The sequence below is a fragment of the Anabas testudineus genome, chromosome 17 (genome assembly GCF_900324465.2).
Source record: "Anabas testudineus chromosome 17, fAnaTes1.2, whole genome shotgun sequence".
In the NCBI taxonomy this organism is placed as follows: Eukaryota; Metazoa; Chordata; class Actinopteri; order Anabantiformes; family Anabantidae; genus Anabas; species Anabas testudineus.
In genome coordinates, this window is record NC_046626.1 from 14707936 (window position 1) to 14727260 (window position 19325).

Here is a 19325-nt window from a genome sequence, read left to right on the forward strand (position 1 = left end):
TTTGTCCCCAGCTGGAGTCACTGTAATCTCTTAGCATCTCATGTCACATTTCTGTCTAAATGTAGCACAAAACAACATTTCAAGAAATTAGCAGAGGAAGGAGCAGCATGTGCATGAAAGGCCACTTAACCTTTGCTGCATGTCATACAGTCGCTTTTATGCAACTGCTATCAAGTAAAAGCAAAATATCTTAAAATACTAGCAAAATGCTATTCAATGTGCATTTCTATTTGTTAGAATTAGGAGTTGGCACACCAGATTTAACTGATGGTGATGCTAATGCTCCCATCTGTTGTCATTGTTTCACGTCTAAATTTGAGGAATTTCAGAGCCGTTCGATTGTTTGTCTACCACCAAATGCTTAAGGGGATGCACATAGTACATTACAATGTATTTACTAAGTCTGTTTCCCTTGTTTCCATCTCAGCCATACATAATAACATTCTGGGGGTTGCCTCTACTTTTGCTTGTTTTGTGCTTTGGCTGTTTTTGCATAATTTGAAAATCTGCACAAAAACAGCTTTGGTGATAAGAAACAGTGAAAATGTAGCATAAAACAAGGAAAATCTTTTTCAGATGACAAACCACATAAGAAAAAAACATTATCAGTCAGGCCAACAGATCAAATTGCTTTTTTGCAGTGATTTCAGGTGATTGCTTTGCACTCCACACTGAGGAAACTACTTGCGTCCCATTGAGGTTTCTCTTTACAGGCAAATGAATCTTTCATTTTTTTCTTAACCTGTTTTGTCATGTCAGACATAATCAGAATTTGAAAAACGAAATGTCTGTGTCTCCGTGAGTGACAGATGAACTACCTCTGTTGACCAGTTCACAAAACAAGATCCAAAATCCATTTAGGCACAAATGCCATCCTTTTTACCAGCAGGCACTGGTAGGAAAATGTTGACAGAGTGACATTAAAATTAATTTTTGTACTCTATCACAGTGCCAGTATGCTGTCAAGTGGTGCCTTTAAACAGGATGGTAAATAGCAGCCCACGCACCTCTCCTGGCTTTTCTCTAGACCATTTTTCATTGTTGTTGTTACATTTTCTAATCTGAAGATTAATTTCCTGTGGGAGCCACACGTTCAGCCAGGTGAAATTATTAATCACGTAGACCAGTTTGTGTTATATAGAGACAGGTGGAGAGGTTTATGAGATCTTTAAAATCTCTTAGATAAAACACAACACCTCATTTAGAAGTATTTCCCCATGGACGGTTAAATACTTTCAAAAGTTAAAGATACAACTTTAGGATTAACATTTCCTTTTTTTCTCCTCCACTTACCCAACCTGCTGCCAAGGTAACTGAATAAGAGACACTATTGTGCTAACAGGTGAGATATCTAAGTGAAATGAAGCCCACAGGAACTGGAAATGTGCTATTTGTCTGTCAGAAGCTGAAAAGTCCAGGCAACAAGTGCGGGCAGGTAGGTGAGGGACAGCAGGGATGTTGACGAGTCTTTAGATGTTAGACAGGTGTCCATTAACATACCTCTTCTACACATTGGATTGCTGTTTAAAAAAACTGTTTCTTTAAAGTATTTCTCTGCATTTTCCTCAGCTATACCACCCAGTTTTGGTTTTATGGTCCAAACTGTTCTCTGCCCTCATCACTCGTAAAGTTCTGATGTAGTGTATGTGTCTGCATGTCCAGCAGATGCCTGGAGAAGCATGAAGCGGTTAGACACATGGTTATAAATTAATAATAAATGTTCTTATCCTCTGCACAAACTGGCAGTGTCAGTGTAAGCTTCATGAAATGGTAATTTAATGCACGCTATCTTTTGACTAGATATTTTCATAATTTAAAGCTCGTTGCTACTTTTGTTGAGATTTCTATGTTGAATTAAACACAAACATTTCAGAAAAGAGAAAAGACAAGAAGCAAAGGAGCGACACCAGTGAGTGACTTCAACCCTTTCCTACCACATTATTATCATTTTCCAGCACTGTATATTTGGCAGTGGGGGAAAAAAAAGTGGTTCATTCATTGTGTTTCCGTCTTTTGATATTTAAAAGACTGTTTTTGCAATGTGCTTGATGTGAGTACAACACAAAAGGAAGTGGTTCAATCCAAAGGTAATAGCATTAATTCTTAATAGAGACTACAAATACAAGATAGTGAAACCACTGAATGACAGTTCCCACCAACGTAACTCCCTTTAGAGAAATGGAACAAGAAGCCTTTGATGGAGACGGCAGGAAAGCTGTAGGGAACGAAAACACTATACCTCAGCTAAGAATTCACTTTATGGTTAAATGTATTATCATTTCACACGTTGATGATGTAACCTAAGAAGCCACAGCCATGTGGGAGTGTGGGGATTCATTTAAACCAGTCAGACAGTAGGGTTAGTAGTTATTATTGGGAATTGGGTGTTTACCGGTGAACACTCATTTTTGGCAAGGAGTCGTTCTCTCCTATTCATTGTGAATGAATGAGGTGGATCGCTTCTCGGAATATGTGGGAGGTGTTTAGCTGTGGGAGTAATTTATGTCAAATATTTAGATTGGGTTTCTCATAAGTGGGCCCAGTATAGAGTTCTAGAAAATTAGGGAGTTGTAACTTGCCTTCACTCATTCATCCCTCACTTGTGTTTTCAGTGGGGCAGAAAGAAGACGAGAGACATATTACTAACTAATAACTACATTATGATCAAACAGGCATGCACCATCTACTGGTGAGGAAAAGGTATTGTGATTAATCCAGACACACAGTTTATCACCAAGTACATTCATCTACTGTTATTACTTTTTGTTATCACAGTGTATATAAAACAAATAATATTTAAAGGAGAAAACGTTGAACTTCTACAGAGCAACAAAATGATGTTGTATGTATATAACTAAACTGCACCAGCAAATATGTTTTGAAATGAAAGTAATTAATGCTCAGGTTATATACATAATCAAGACATTTACATGAATGGCAATTCAGAAATACACTGAGAATAAACATACAGTAAAATGTTCCAGACAACATATTTCTTTTCTACCAAAAAAGCAGATTTTCCAGTACATTATCCAGTTTGTTATGCAGATATCCAGACCACAGTGTTATGAAACTTTTTTATGGTTGAGTTTAGTGAATGACTGTGGTCTGGCTGAAGGGAGAAAAACTGAACAGTCACTTCACACACAATGTGTTTATTAACTTTTAAACTAAACCACCATCTTTCTCTAACCCTAACTAATGTAGTTTTGTTGCCTTAACCAAACCACAATGGGACTCTGAAGTCAAAGTCGGGTCTGCGGTGTGACAGTCCAGCTAACACATTGTTTTATCACTGGGCATGACTAAATTGCCCACTGTGCAGAAGACTGACTGTTCAAGACTCATCCCCAAACTTAAGAACGTCCAGTACTTGCCTTTCCAATTATGTAAGTAACTCTCTCGTCTCTGTTCAGCAATCAGTGAACGATATTAACAACAAATGTTAAAATCCATATTAAAGTTTCACAACAGCCTGCGTGGAACAACAAATCAGTAAATGCAGAACAAAAAAAAAAGAAAATGTGCATTTTTTTTAATACCTTCCAAATGACAGGATTGTTACGACACCTCCCCTCCCACATTGCTCTGTAAACAAACTCAAGGTGACCCAGTCTGTCTGCCTTTCAAAGCTTTCATTACCAGGGAGGTACCGTAAGGGCCACAGGATGATGACCACTTAACGACGATACGGGATCCACAATAGATATCCTCTATTCTGTCTGTCAATTAGATTGGGTATCTTCTTCTTTTCTAAAGCAGGTGCAAGAGTGTCCCTCACAACAAGGTCACAACCACAACGTTTCCTCTAATTCATTTATTCACAGTGGCATCATCAACATATATGTTAAAGCCCTCTACGATGTTTTATTACTCAGGTCTGTTCATAATAGCAGTCCAGGAGATAAAACAACTCTTAGAAGCAAGAACCATTCAAATGGACTGCACACATATTTGGACAGTCTCTGCTGAAAGGCATTCATGGCGGTGCATTTGTTTGTACGTGCAACAATTGATGGAAGTAAGAACGAAAGAAACAGCTTGACAGAGGAATTGAAATGCTGCTTACTTTTCTTCTTAGGACTTCAATTCAGTTTTACTGCATGCACGGCATCAAGACAGTTGCATGATTCCACAGTTGGTGTGAACAGATTGAGACAGACTTTGGCTGATGCCTCCATGTTGAGACTTTGTTTAATTCAGAACAAAATGGCTGACGTTAAGTAATGCGTCATGGTAGAGTGCAACAAGTATACACAAGTACCCTGTGGCCTTCTGTGTTACTGGCTTAAACCTTTATATTGAACTAAGCCTCCCACATTCTGTGTACTTGCTGTTTCCTGCAGCCTTTCTTTAATTCAACCTGGCACTATATTATATAAACACCGCCCATACGGTACGTGTTTTCTCCAGCGCTACATTGAACTCAATGCCAAATGGACAACAATGGAATTTAGACTCGTTATTGTTACTAAGGTCATCATCACCAACAACAATGGTACACAGTGTGGGCAGGAACGGTGAGTCACAGATGTTGCCACATTTTTTATGTTTTTGGTTGCACCTAAAAATCATTACTGGGACTGTTCTTTTGTCAAGTATTCCATTAGGTACTAGGGCTGATCTATCATGTGCAGATGCCCATGATACTTTAAAAGAGCACTAACTGTCCATTTTTCAGACTCTTGGTGATCAAATGGTACTTCTGTGACGAGGAAATTCACACCAATTTAGTGTTTTGAACAGCAGCAGTTCCACCTAATCTGGTTGTGTGCTTGATGACGTATTTTTCATTGGATTAAATCCCTTCTTTTCCTCTTAGTTGTGCTGTTACTTGTTTGTAACATGATAAGAGACTGCAATAGCCACCCTGTGAGACTTGTGTTTCAGGGGAATGCTGCTGTCAGCACGCTGACATTTCTGCAATTAAAAGGTTGATGTTCAGTAGGTTTATTAGTTAATGTTTGGTATGTTCACCATTTTAGTTTTTGCATGTTAAGGTGTCATTATACCTCAACCAAAGGGCTTGTCAGGTTAGGGTCAGAGGACCATGTGCACACACTTGTTTACATGGGCCAGAGAGAGAAGTTCAAATCTAACCCTGTGAAATGTCTCCTCCACACCTCCACACAGCTGGCCAGTCCTCCAGCTTCTAAAAATTCAGAAATGTGTGCATTGATGGGAATTCAGACTGTCTGACAAGCATGTTAATTAAAGCATACTGCCACCTTTTGCATGCTAATGTGGTTTTCTAATAAAAGAAGGCAGAGTGAGAGTGTAGGAGCTATTGACGAGGTAGCAGTAATGATACTGTAAGTATACATTAGCATCAGAATGAGTAAAAAGCAAAATTAAATAGCAGGTAAAACTAGCATTTGACATTAACTGTGTGACAATATACTAGAATATTCTGGTATATACTACTTTTTTAATAATTTAATCCCTAAAATAATAATGTGTACATGCAGTATAATAATTCTGTGTTTGAACACATTTGTTTATAAATTCAGCTCTACAAAAATAATTCTGGTATGTAATCAAACACTTTTATATCAGTATCAGTATACACTTTTAGCAAATAACTGTATTACTGAAGCTTTAATTAAAGTTTAGGAAAGAAGCTCTTTCGCTATCAATCTCCATTGGGAATTCCTACTAAATCCACTAAGTCATTTTTTGTGATCACCACATCTAGCCAATAACTTCTTCTTCTCCTCATGTTACTCCATCTGTTTGCTGAGATCACTCTTTAAATATCACTTTGCTTCTGTCATTCTGCCTTTCAGACAGAGAGTTACACAACCCACCTCCTCCATATCCCCATGGATAGATTATGAGAAAATGGGTCCCTGGGCACAGACAGATGCTTCATGACCCCCAGACTATAACAGAGAAAGCAACTATAAATAGAGCCACTGCGTCATTTCTGAGTTGTTGTTTTTTTGTAATTTTCTTCTCTTTTTAGCAATTTTCTGTCTCTTTTGGGTAATTTAATGTCTCTGTGTGGTCATTTTAAATGTTTAATTAAGCATTTAAGATGATGATGTGCAGAGGGACAGGCTCGGATGCCCCATGACCTCTTGGATCTCTGGTCCTGTGCCTGTGCGGCACTCAATCTATGCCTATTACCACCTTATTCCGACTGTGAAGTTTTGACCAGTGTCTTAACATACTGCATCCTCTGGCCTACATGCTTGGATGCTACAATTACCAACAAGTCACTCTATTGATCTGCCATTATTGAAATAAAGGACGTTTCTATGATAAGTGCTTATTTTAGGAAATTGTTATTACATATATTGGAAGAAGTGCAAGAACCATAACCTAAAGTCCTACTTCTCTTTCATTGAATCATAATGTCAATGTCTTATTTATAGTGTCACATTTTATACAGTCACAATAATTATCTGGTTCCAAATCTTGTAAAATTACTGTATGCTGTACTGTTACATCTTGTGCTGTTTCGTATCTTGTTGTCTTTATATATTCACTTCTTTTATTTAATTAAAGTTGCCTGTTTGTCTTCATATACACATTTCGAAAATGCATTGGTCACAGTCTTTACTATTCTGATTGTCCGTTTAAGTTACAATTAGCTAATGACTTGCGCTGAAGTACCATAATTTATTAATTTCTCCTGGATTATTCCAACAGTTCTATTGAAGACTATTGTTTTTATTATTAATAGAATCCATTAATTAATTTAATTATAAAATAAAACAGAAAGCAGGCAGACAGTTATTTTTTAATGGCTAACAAGAAAGAAAAACATTATTTGCAGATGATCCCTTCATCAAATATGAAGTTCTGCAGGCACTCTACAGTAGATACATCAGTATGTGCAGGCTAATGCATGATTAACACTTACACAGTCACATTGACTTTAAATTGGCCCATTTCCTCACTACCTTTGCTCGAAAGATATAAGTAAAACACAGCTGCACACACGATTCCATGTAAACCTGATACATTATCAGACCAGCACTGCATGGCCACTTTGCTAATCTTAATTTGTGACGGCCTGTCCACCCATGTATAGGTCGCTCTGTTTTATTGTTCAAGGCTGAAACTTAACTGAACGTACTGTTAAACAACCATCAGACATGTACAGTAACAGAATCACAATGTCAGAAGAAATGTAGCTGCAAGATAAAGATAAAGCAGAAACATACATATGATTAATAAATTTGGTCCTGATGAATGCACAGGACATTGCTCAATGTGGAAAAATGGAGCACAATTAGCAGACATTACAAGGCAATAAATATTAGCATTAGTCATTAGCATTCTTTTTAGCCCGTCTTACAGAAGCACTCATAAAAATAAATGGCTTTTTAATACTCCTCATGCAATGCCATGTATTTAATGCTGACTTGCTGATGACACTGAGCGACATTTACTTTTGTTGCCTGCCTTTTTATAAAACTATAATTATAGGTGAAAATGAATTACTTCCTACTGAATTAGGATGCTAGATAGTTTCGTTAAGGTGGCCACGGCTAAAGGTTTAACCACTTTTGCAACATGTGTCCAAATGTTATTTTAGTTAATGACAACCCCTTAGTACCTTTTTGTCACCTACGTAGGGCTAATTATAACAGCCTAAGGCACTCAGGTTTTCCTTTCAAGACATTTGATGTTCAACAAAAGGAGCCCTGATAACAGAAGCTACAATTCAAATGAGACCTGCACATTTTCTATGGGCCATAATTGGAGTTCTAATTTTAAATGTCTCTGTGTGAGATGGGCAGAAATGGATTGCATCAAGTGAAGCGCTCGTAGTAGCTGTGCAGAATTATTAACGACAGCAGACAAGTTCACTGTGCAAACAGGGCACAGGCCATACGGGTCAACTCAGCCATCTGGAATTCAATCCATCTGACAACATCATAAAAGGGTGTTTCACAAAGGTGTTTCTTGGAGAAGATGTGACAGCTCGCTCTGCAAAGCAACACCTGGATGCATTGGGTGAAACTGCATGTGCGGGGATGTGTATGTGCATGCACGTTGCTATAGTCGTGAGTAGCTATGTGTACACATGTCTTAAGACAGGTGTGAATGTTTGTGTATCTGACACAAAAGAAAGGCAAACGCTTTCTCTGCTTCACCGGTTGTAACCCTGGCTTCAGCCAGCTCCCACTCATCACATTTGGCAGCAGGAAACTCCCATTGAACTGAATGTTGGCCTTGTTTTGTTGGAGTCTTACCAAAGAGAAAAGCAAAACTGGTACTATTATAATAATAATTTAATAGTGTGTTACCCTGAGCTCCGAAATATGTTTACAAAACCAAACTAGACTGCCAAGACTGGGGATGGAAATTTTCTTTGACAGCAACTTCCATGCAAACACATATCGCTGATATTTGCTGCATTATGTTCTGGTGTTCAGGGTTGAGAGATGAGAATCAAAAGAAGAGGGGCTCCAGCTTTCAGATTCGCACCACAAGAATCCAGACACACAAATTTTTATATAGCACTTTGACACGTTGAGAAATATGAGCCAGAGGAGATGATCAAAAGAACTCTGAGATGTCTGTATTTCACATCTTAGGGGACTGATGGTGGATATGGGAAAGATTAGTATGTTAATGACTAGAGAAGTATATGACTGCATAAATCAAGATGGCTGAATAAAACTCAAAGTGTGCCAGCACCTCTGAAGTTCACTAATTTATGTTTTCTATCTCAGTTCAGCAGCCAGATTAAACCAACAAGCTATGTTAATGATTGAGGCTCAGAGGTTTAATTAAACAACTGTCTGATAAACTCAGCTAGCACTTTCCATCCACATCCATTTGCCCCATATTAACTAAAGTCCCTGCAAAAAAGTGAATAAGTGCATTTCCAAAATGTCAATACTACTTTTTTAGAAAACGGTATAGTATTGGTATTAGCATTGTCCCAGAGGGACAGATACTGAAAGTGCCTGTAATTGAATTCTTTTCTTTCTCTTCAGTAATAAGAGCTAATGAAAGCCACATGGATATGAATGAATGTCTGTCTGAAATGTACATTCAGTGTTCACATAATGTCTTTTGGTCAACAGCAGTCCAAATACTGGATAGTTTATAGACCAAAGCTCCAGACTCGTCCAGGGATTAGGGCTCCAGTCTGCAGCTTTCAGGACAAAATGTCTGACTGCCCCCTGTTATTTGGCCAAGGTATTTGGCAGCTCGATGCATGACATGTTTTGCCAACACTGCCTGGCCTTGGCAGTAGAACAGGTAGTATATTGTACTGTTAGTGTTTATGTTTCCCCACATCAGTTTGTTAATTAGCGGTATTAATTACCATAAATAAAAAATATCTTAACCCATTGCTGCTATTTATCATGTCAGAATACAAACAATAACTTCACTCTTCATGTTTTTCATAATCACAATCAATTTACTCCAATATTATTGTTGCCTTCCTCTGCAGCAACAAACTTGATCTCAGCGTTGGCAGTCCTTGAAGCCATGCTGCTGTCCCTGACCTTGTGCTTGAACAGGAAGGGGAAAGTCTTCCTGAAGGACTTTTGGAAGTTGGCTCCCATGAAACCATAAACGATGGGGTTGACTGAGGAGTTGGCATAAGACATGCAGTTGGCCCAAGTTTTGATCTTATATGTGGCGTAGTTTGGCCGGTAGTTTGGATAGAACGATTGGAAAAGGACAAAGATCTGGATGGGACCCCAACAGATGGCGAAGAGCAGAACAATCACCACCACCATCTTAGAGACTTTACTCCTGATACTTATAGTTCTCTCAGACAGGAGGTTGACCTGAGGAGCAGATGAGCAGAAAGAAGCATATTTTTACAACACAAACAACTGTCTAAGCTATGGAAAGCAGCTGGCTTTGTAACATCATTCTCATCTGTTAGTTTAGTTCATATTCATTTTGTGAATATAAAACACTTTGATTGTTGTTGAAGAGAATTGATTAGAGCTGCATTAAAGCACATTTTCAAAGAAACAAACATATAAGACATGGAATGACGAGAGCTATAAATACAATTAAGCACACAAAACTTTGTTCATACCTGATAGTTGTTGTCTACGGGTTCTACAGTGGGCTGGCCCACCCTCTTCACCATGAGAGTGTAGCAGAAGGAGATCGTGAGGACAGGCAGCAGGTAGGCAGCGATAAACTGATAGAGGATGAAAGCCCTCTCATGTGTTTTAGAGGGGAATCTCTCCATGCAGTATTGCCTCGGGCCATACCAGTAACCCTCCTCTATGCGTTGGTACATTAAAATCGGGGTTGATAAGATGAAAGAGCCTGAGCAGGACAAGGATTGTGTTAGTTGAAATTGTGCATACTAGTTATCCAAATTCTATACAGATGGTTAGTTATTATCATCAGAACAGACCGATCCAAATGCAGATGCTGACAATCATGGCTACTCTCGGGGTGCGATGGCGAAGAGATTTCAGAGGGTAGACTGTGACATAGCAGCGGTCCCCACTCATAGCAGTCAGAGTGATACAGGTGGCTTGGACCGTCACCTATGAAAAGACACAGAAACATACAGTGGCAAGAAAAGGTTTGTGAACCTTTTTGGATGGTTTTCTGCATTGATCTCTTATAAAATGTGATCTGATCTTTATTTAAGTCAAGAGTATTAACAAATCTAATATGCCTAAAATAATGAACCACCACAAATATATGACATTTGCATCACCTCACTTCTACAGAGTTTCAGCTGACGTACAGACATTCTCACATTATGCTGAAGAGTTTTTTAATAATAAGATAATTGGTAATTTTGAGTTTTCCATCCATCCAGGTTTGGACGTTAGCGTTAATGTTCATCATCCACCATGCAGAGGTGTTGTTTTCCACTATGAGCTGAAAAGAACTACACAGTTTGAAAAAGCACATGAGAAAACTGATGCAACCAGTTGTGTTCCCAGAGAGCCCATTACAAACTTTTGAGATCTTCTAAAAACAGTGCAACAGAAGTCTCCCAGCATCTTGTTAGTGGTGTCCTGTGCATCCAGCCTTACGATTAAGCGCCCCTTATTAAGAGGCAAAGGCGAAGTTCAAGATGCTTTTTTGTCCTTAAGAAACCTGCTTTATTCCAGACGCATTTCCCAACTTCACTGAGACATTTTAAGCTAATGAGCTCCTTCTTTTAAGCTGAAGAGTGTGTGGAAAAAGCGAGACACAGAGCGAGAAAGGACACATCCAGAGGAACAGGACGCCAAGAGGAGGCTGCATTTGCGATAAGTAGTTTAATTAGCATATGAACAAACCATTCAATTTAATTTTTAATAGGGTTCAATGATACGTGATTCAATTAAACTCTTGCACATCAGAAGAATGTTAATTTGAGGGCAAATGGAGAATTCATGTCACAGTAGGAATGCTCAGGTGTAATTTCAGAGATAGACTCACTCAGACTTTTCAAAATAAAATTCAAAATATTCTTGATATTGAATAAATGTTCTAGGTAAAACCCACTCTGACTAAATAGTCCCTATTGATGCTTTCCTCTCACTCTCTCGTCTGTACATTCATTTTCAGTGGAGCAGGGCATTACGCAAAACTAGCCTCATAGTTCTTTTTATCCTCATCATAAAAAATGCCAATTTTCTCACTTCAAACACATGAACCTCTAAGGGCCGAACTGTGTTATATGTAGGTCAACAAATCCATATTGCTTTGAAATATGTGCAGCAGGATGAGAAATGAGGGGTCAGAAGTTCTTTGTATGCTCTTTTCCAAATAGGATCTAATTTAGTCTCTCTTTTGTCTATGTAGCTGCTTCTTTCTCTCTTATCTGCGACTGTGAAGCCAGCACCCATTACCCTCCAGAGGGTTGGAGCATCACATCAAGGTTTCAAAGGATATGATGAGAGGCACAGAAGAGTGTCACAGTGAGGTCAGTGTTGAGGCCACTGAAGAAGTGAGTATCATAATCCTGCAATTTTGAAGATGCCTGATGCATTAGGACAACACTACTGCATTATCTTTATTGCATTATGTCTATTCAAAGGAAATTGAATCAGACTCTACAAAGAGAATATATTTAGATCATAAGGTGAGCAGTGTAGTCAATGGCAAAGTGATGGAAGATTTAAGCTTTACAAAAGGTGGATTTATTAAATATCTTTTTAGCTGCCAAATTCTCCACTTTATGCTGCTCACTCCAGTTTAGTTTGTAACTAATATTTAGTGTCCGAAAAAAAAAAAAAGACCTGAGAGATGTCACAGCTCAGGGTAACTGCAGCGTGAGGTGCTAATTCTCTGTGTGTTCCTCTTTCACATTATATATAATTTTATTATTATAGATTTTTAAAATGATACTGCTATACGCGTGAACCTGAGAATGAACCAAAAACAGTAAAGGGGTGGGTATAAAAACCACTAATAACTAGTGAGCTGGAAGATGCTGAAATGTTTCTCTGAACAAGAATTTCCATTACATTGTATAGTATTGATTAAATGACTTATTGCCGTTTAGTGCTGCTTTAGTTTAAAACACAACCTAGAGAAATTCACAATTTTAAAGTCGTAATTATTGTTTGGGTTTGGAATCAAGACCCTTGATCACCCTGCACAGTGATAGGTAATGCCAGTGGTCAAAAATGAGAGCAGTGGGAACTAATTATAAATCATTCATCATTTTTCACAAGGTGTCAGGGAGAATATTCCCCATCCTCCTTTTTTAAACCTTTTAGATGTGATCAAAGTGAAAGGTGTTATCACATATCTGTGATAATACTGCACGAGGTTTGTAAGAGGAGAAGGTGTTGAATAAATTGGCTTTGAAAGAAAACAGTTTTGCTGGCAACTCTCGAAGTAATAGTCGTGTCTTTACTGTCGATCAAACAGTTCTCTGCTGTGGTAGAATGAGGTTGTATGTGAAGTAGCAGTAGTGGTATAACTCTTCACGTTATGATGCTTTAATAGAGAAGGAAGATGGATTTAAAGGCAACAGGCAACGTTTGAGGTTCAGTTCAACTGCCGATAACTTTAATTGTTTTCACTGGGCTTTGGAAACAATCCCCGAATTAATAGTTCGTATTTCTGTAAAAAAAAAGTTGAAAAATATTGGAGAAGTTGGTTCTGCTGTATCATTATAATTGTAATTAGCCTTAATAATAAAGTATCACAGGTCCATTCATAGTGATTAAAGAGATTTAAAATGAATGCAGGGTTAGATGATAACATGGCAGAAATACTGGTTGAGCAAAACAGGAAGACAAAGCTACATCATAGACAACCACTTTTTTCCTCTTCTTTTTCCAAAAGCAAACATTCAGACTCCGTCCCCATGTTCGTATGAATAAATAAATCTCATCTGTGTTTTCAATTAAAAATGCTTTTAGCCACTCTGCCTGCCTGCTTCTCACACTGACATCTTATTCTTTTATGCTCAAATTAGTCATGTACATCTTGTCATTCTGCATTCAAATGTCTTTTTTTTGCAGCCCTGACAGATTCTCTCCTCCTTCTCCCTTCTGGCTACATAATGAATAAGCTCCACTTTTAAGCTGATCCCCAAACAAAATAGAACAATAATTACATTTCCAGCATATTTTAGTCAAGCTCGGTTTTCTAAAGGAAAATGATGTCTTTGGTTCTTTTGGGGGGGACAGTGGTGGTTTACATTTTGCATCACTTGAATCTGAGTAGTTGTTTATTAACCAAACAGGAGAAGTGGCAACCCTGTGTTTCTTCTAGACTCTAAGGGACAGTTTAGCTTTTCTAAACTATTTGTGTCTGATTGCAGATTGCATCTTTTCAGAGTAGTCATTAGTTGAGTGGCTAAGTGCAATTACGATGTGGCAGACTACTATTACCTGTTAAGATCTGAGGTTCACACCTACTTACTGTCCCTTGCTGTGCACTTAAGGATATCTTAAATGACTTTCCTCTTGGAATAAGCTGCATGGAGTCAACTGGTTGCAACCTTTATGTGGCATTTGTGGAAGGGAAAAGAAACTTTGGACTTGTAATAATGTTAAGAGTGCAGAAGAAAGGTGGAAGGGTGTGTTTTTACATTGCCAACATGTGCTGGTGGCAAGAAAATGTCTGCTACCTGCCTTTTTGTAAAGCTTTTACCTCATTTGACCATTGACATTCTGCAATCCTGTTATCCCCCTACCCCTAAAGTTCCCCTCAGCTCCAACTGCTCTCATCAGCCCTGTTTCCAGGCACAGAGAGTTGCTGAATAAGCTCTGATCAACCCACTGTACACTCAGCACCACACAGCAGGCAGATAAAGAGATCATAGTGGAGCATTTAGCTGCTGCAGAGCCAGATACTCAGTTGCACCTTTATTCAGAATCAATTTTAAAAAAAGAAGCAAAGGGGAGGCAGGAAAAAAACAACACAGTTACCTGTAGCATAAGCTGCAAATTGGGTTTTAATTAAAGATACAATCATCAATAGTTTTGGATTAATAGCTGATACGTGTACTGTTTTTGATGTATGTGGATACTATGATTGTTTAATGACGAGTTACACAAAATGGTAAGCCTGCAGCTACAGTGCGATTTAAGCATCTTTAATTCATGACTCACAGCTTTACTGTTTTGGTTCAGTTTCTAGACAGTGCAGCCACTTGTTTTCACTAGAAAAAGCTAAAATAAACCTACTGAACCTTCCCAGCAACGAACAGCAAGCACACAAAGTTAGCTGGCGAACAGAGCTGAATATCTACTGCAGCAACGAAAGAGACAGATACTGCATATCCCTTTAGAGTTTGTGGGCTAAAAACAGTACTAATGAAAGAGTGAGTACTGGACTCACATTTGCACTGTGGACAGGAACACGACTGTAAATGAATGCAATTTTGCTTGCAGGTTGTTGTGCTGCCCCCAAATGACCAAAACAGTAAAGCACACAGAGACAGATTATTTCTGTGCTTTAAGGATCTATTGTCTGGTCCAGGGAACTCTAAGATGGAAATACAATATGTCTTTTGTTATATTATCACACACAACAGCAACTGAAAGGTTGGGAACCAGTAGAGTACAGTGTCTGCTCCCTTTAAGCTTGGTGCTGCGTCACGCTTGCAACAGTTGGTGTTATATGCAAGGATATTATTTCTTTCTATATAATAAGTTCTGCTACATCCTTTAAGAACATACTATTATCAGGAAACAATTGCTGCCATTTTTCTTTCTTTTCTTTTGTAAGTGGTACTCGCACATTTAGGGCTTCTCCAGAAAGTCTTTTCAAGCTGTGAATTTAAACTGCTTTCATATTGTATGATATCTTATTTTTTTAGGAAATTGGAATTTTATTTAAAAAAAAAACAGCAATGGCTTGTTTGGAATGAAACCTTTTCTTTTATTGTAAGGAATTTTTAAAAGATGGGTTTTTCTATGACAGCCAACTCAGTTATCAGAGCGCTCTAGTGGAAGGGCATTTGATTGTACCAAAAACTCTAAATGTCATTGCTGTGAGCAAATTTATTGAATCATAATAATTACTGCTCAATTTAAGAGCAAATCTAAAATGTTAAATTAATGTCTTTTTTCACTAGAATGGGATGAAAACACTGTGTATGTGAAAGCACGTTTTTGAGCTACTGAAGAATTTAATTAGGATCGATAAGATTTGACAAAGAGAGGACGGCATGAGCCACGTTTTACCTGCTGCAGAAAGGCAACAAATTTGCACATAAAATTGCCAAAGATCCATCCAGGGAGAGGATAGAGGGTGGCAGTGAAGGGGACGCAGCACACCAAAAAGATGATGTCAGTGGCAGCCAGGTTCGCTGCACGGAGAGAAAACAACATACAGCATATCAGATGGATGCTGAGGTTGTGTCAGATAAATATCTCAGTAATCCTTGAATGATTCTAGACAAAAAAGAAAAAACACGTAATCAATAGAAACACATTTAACCACAGCCCCTCTACCCTTCCTAGTGATAAGCAGGGAGGATGATCATCACTAGGAAGTATACTGCAGGATTAGTGACACCACACTAAACCTGAAATAATAAAACAGTCCACTAGTTAACTGACAAACATTTATTTTGATAGCCTGTTAGTAATTGAAGTCTTTTTGAGGGGGGTTCCAGCTTATTTAATGTGTTTAGGCATCAATGAGGTATTTTATTTGATCGGTCCATTAATCAAGAAAAGTGCTGACAAATTATCAAGTATCCAAAACTGCTGACTCGCAATGACACTGAACTGAGATTACACATTTCAAACACATCCAGAAATCCAATTCTTGTCCACTATAGATGTGCAGATTTGTTAAACATTTCGATATTTTAATGAATTCAGTGAGCTGATAATGAGCTGGTATCATAATCCTCATGTAGTTGCAAATCTGTGACTGTGCTCCATCCACAGTATCATCATCCATCTGGAGATGGCATTAGAACAAGCAATGACTGCACCAGCTACTGCGATCCAGTGCTGTTTCTCCAAACTAAATATTACCTGTCTGAAGGTAATAATGTTCAGCTGTGTTGACACTGCATTCATTCATCTTGCTGTTTTTGTGTGCACCTCAGGATTTTATCCTTACAGTTCTGACATCTCTGTCAACCTTATTCATAGATAATGCAAATCTGGTGCAGCTGACATTAAGTATTATGAGACAGAATCTGTTTGTGTTTACTTGTTGAAAAACGGTGGGTGCGACTGTTGATTGACTGACAATAGGACAAACAGTACCCCCACGTACACAGCCAAAAAACATGTTTCATTTGAATTTGCATTACCTACCCAATATGTTCAAATAAATGCACATAAAAAGCACAAATACATGTTTAGATAGCGCATCAGATGTTGTTGTAATAACTTTGAAAGTCTGACCTGGTTTTCGATTTTCTCCCCTTAGTCTGTCATCCTGACTGAACCACCACACACAGTTTCCTATTTGTTTTACGAGCTGATCTAATCACATTACAGAAGATAGGCCATTAAGTGGAATGGGGTGGGCATATGGTGTAGGCTCTACTCTAACACTGTTGAATATTAAAATGGTTCAGAGCTGTGGCCTGGAGTGTTATTGTTCTCCAAGATCAAATTCTTGTCACTTCTACAGAGCACTGTGCAAACACATTCACAAATGGTTTCTACAGCAAATCACGGAATTGCACAGGCTCATTTTCATATGTATCTATGTGACATGATTTTGTTTGTTTGTTTGTTTTGTTTTGTTTTTCATTTCAGGCCTATGTGTTGTTTGTGTTCTGTGAACACACATAATGTAATGAATCACCTTTGCATTTTGATCGGTGACGTCACATCTCAATCAGACATTGAATTGAGCCCAGTGACAAAAATCAATCACCCAGGTTACGTGTGTGTGTGTGTGCACTGAATACCAGAGGAGTCAGATAAAATCTGCTTGCTTTAAGTCCTTGATTTTAGGTTTGACAGTTGCTCTTTTAATGTCAGGGTTCCAGCTTCTTCTTCTGGCTGGTGACTGGAAAATTAGCAGCACCAAACATGCATGAATCACATCTTCATTTTTACGTTTTCTAGAAATTTGCTCAAAGGTCATCTCCTATCTCTGCACACTGATCAAAAGAAAAACATAACAAAAACAGCCTCTTGGACTGAAAATGTGCAGCAGTTTGTATTAGTTTTGGCTGTCCAGTATCTTTTAGAGTAAAATCATCCATACCTGGAGCTGATTCACAGATTAGCTCAACCTTGGAAAATGAGCACAAACAAAACAAAAAACACATATTAAAACCTGTAAATTATATATAAAACAGCCTTTATCATGTAATTTTTTTAACAGTTTTTTCTCTTTTTTTGTTTTGCTTAGGTGCCCAGGTCTAGAAAAATGAGATCAGTTAAATCAGTTAAATCTTAATAATTACACACCTGAGGCTCTATACATCTTCGCTCACAGAGAATACCCTGGAGACAGAAATCAGAAATACTAACATAAATACATATGTTTGTTTTTACTCTTCATATTCACCTATGTAGAAGTTGGTTGCCGTCCTCATCTGCCTGTGTTTAGAAATGACATAAATAACCAGGGAATTGCCGACCAGTCCGACAAGCATGATGAGGGAGAAGAAGAGGGGGACCAGCCAGGCATCTGTGAGGAAAGGATGCTGATCTCCTCCCTCCTCCTCATCGTCCACACGTCGAGAGAAGTTTGCTTCAGAGCCGTTTATCCAGAGCTGCTCAGTGGAGTTCCACAGCTCCTCAGAGGAGTACATTGTGAAAGAATAGGAGGGATAATAGTGAGAGAATGACTGCTGAGGAGACTGGGTGACTGACACAGAGTGAGTGATGGCAATTAGGAGAGGGAATGTGCAGTATGAGTCCTGTCTGCCTTTAGGCTAAGAGGAGGAGAGAAGACAGTTTGAAAAAAAAAAAAGAAGCAAGGAAAATATAGGGGAAAACTCAAAAACAGGAAAGACAGATGCATGTGAGTAAAGTAGAGGAAAGTGCAGAAGTGAAGGGTGAAGAAATAACAACGGACAGTAGGTGACAGAGGTGAGTATGCATGAGGAAAAACTGAATTTGGGAAGGAGGAGCGAACGAAATCTGTTAACAACGTGGATGAAAATGCGAAAGGATGACGGAGACAGAATAAAATAGGAAACAAACAAGACGGGGAAAAGATCTCTGAAGTTGCACCATGGTGCTCACTTAAATGCCGCCCAAAGCAGGAGCGTAACATGCGTTCATGTAAAAAATAAAAAGCTCAGTAGAGTGGGGAAATGCTTCTTTTCTTCAGTTCGGGTTGGATGAAAACTGCCCCCTCTGATGCCACCACATCTGCTCTCAGACCTTTAAAGCATGCCGTGTTTCACACTTAAGAGAGAAATAAGCCTCCAGGCAGTGCTGGGGATTTGTTCACAAGGAGCTGAGTGTGTGCTGAGATGTAGATAGATGTCTTCTGTGCGCTCAGTCATCAAATGCCAAAGGGTAAACAATCCATTGTAGTAGCTGCTTCCTTTCCTAGAGTTCCTTTTCACCCCTCTTTGTTCCACCATCGAACCGTTACTCTCCGTAGTGAGCTTCAAGCTTCTCTGCCCTTCATTTCTTAATCTTCCATTCAGGAATTTTGCTTGTGGGGGGAAGAGGAGCAACTTGAGTCAAAGAAGACACAAGCTTGTGTAGGAGTCGATATTTGCTCTATAACCTTGAAAAAAGTATGCCTGCCGAAATGCCTTCTTTAAAATAGAAAAACCCCGAGCATCATCCGTTGTTCGTTCTCTAAGCACAGCTGAGCTGATTTGATTTATCTTTCAGCGGAAACAGCCTTGGCTCCACTCGAGCAGAGAGCACAGTGAAGGGGATGCTGCCGGGTTTATAGTACGAGCATGAGCAAGGACACACAGACGCAGTGGGGGAGAGGCGGTGTACACACACGCACACACACACACAGTA

General features: G+C 38.7%; 1 protein-coding gene across 1 annotated transcript; it reads right to left on the bottom strand.

The window, feature by feature from the left end:
• Positions 1 to 9383: 9383 nt before the first annotated feature.
• Positions 9384 to 18145, bottom strand: kiss1ra (KISS1 receptor a). Its single transcript, XM_026374017.1, has 5 exons — positions 17899 to 18145; positions 15594 to 15718; positions 10355 to 10490; positions 10025 to 10263; positions 9384 to 9764 (listed from the first exon to the last, which is right to left on the bottom strand). Exons 1-5 carry the CDS (start codon positions 18143 to 18145, stop codon positions 9384 to 9386), a joined length of 1128 nt encoding a protein of 375 aa, XP_026229802.1.
• Positions 18146 to 19325: the final 1180 nt, after the last annotated feature.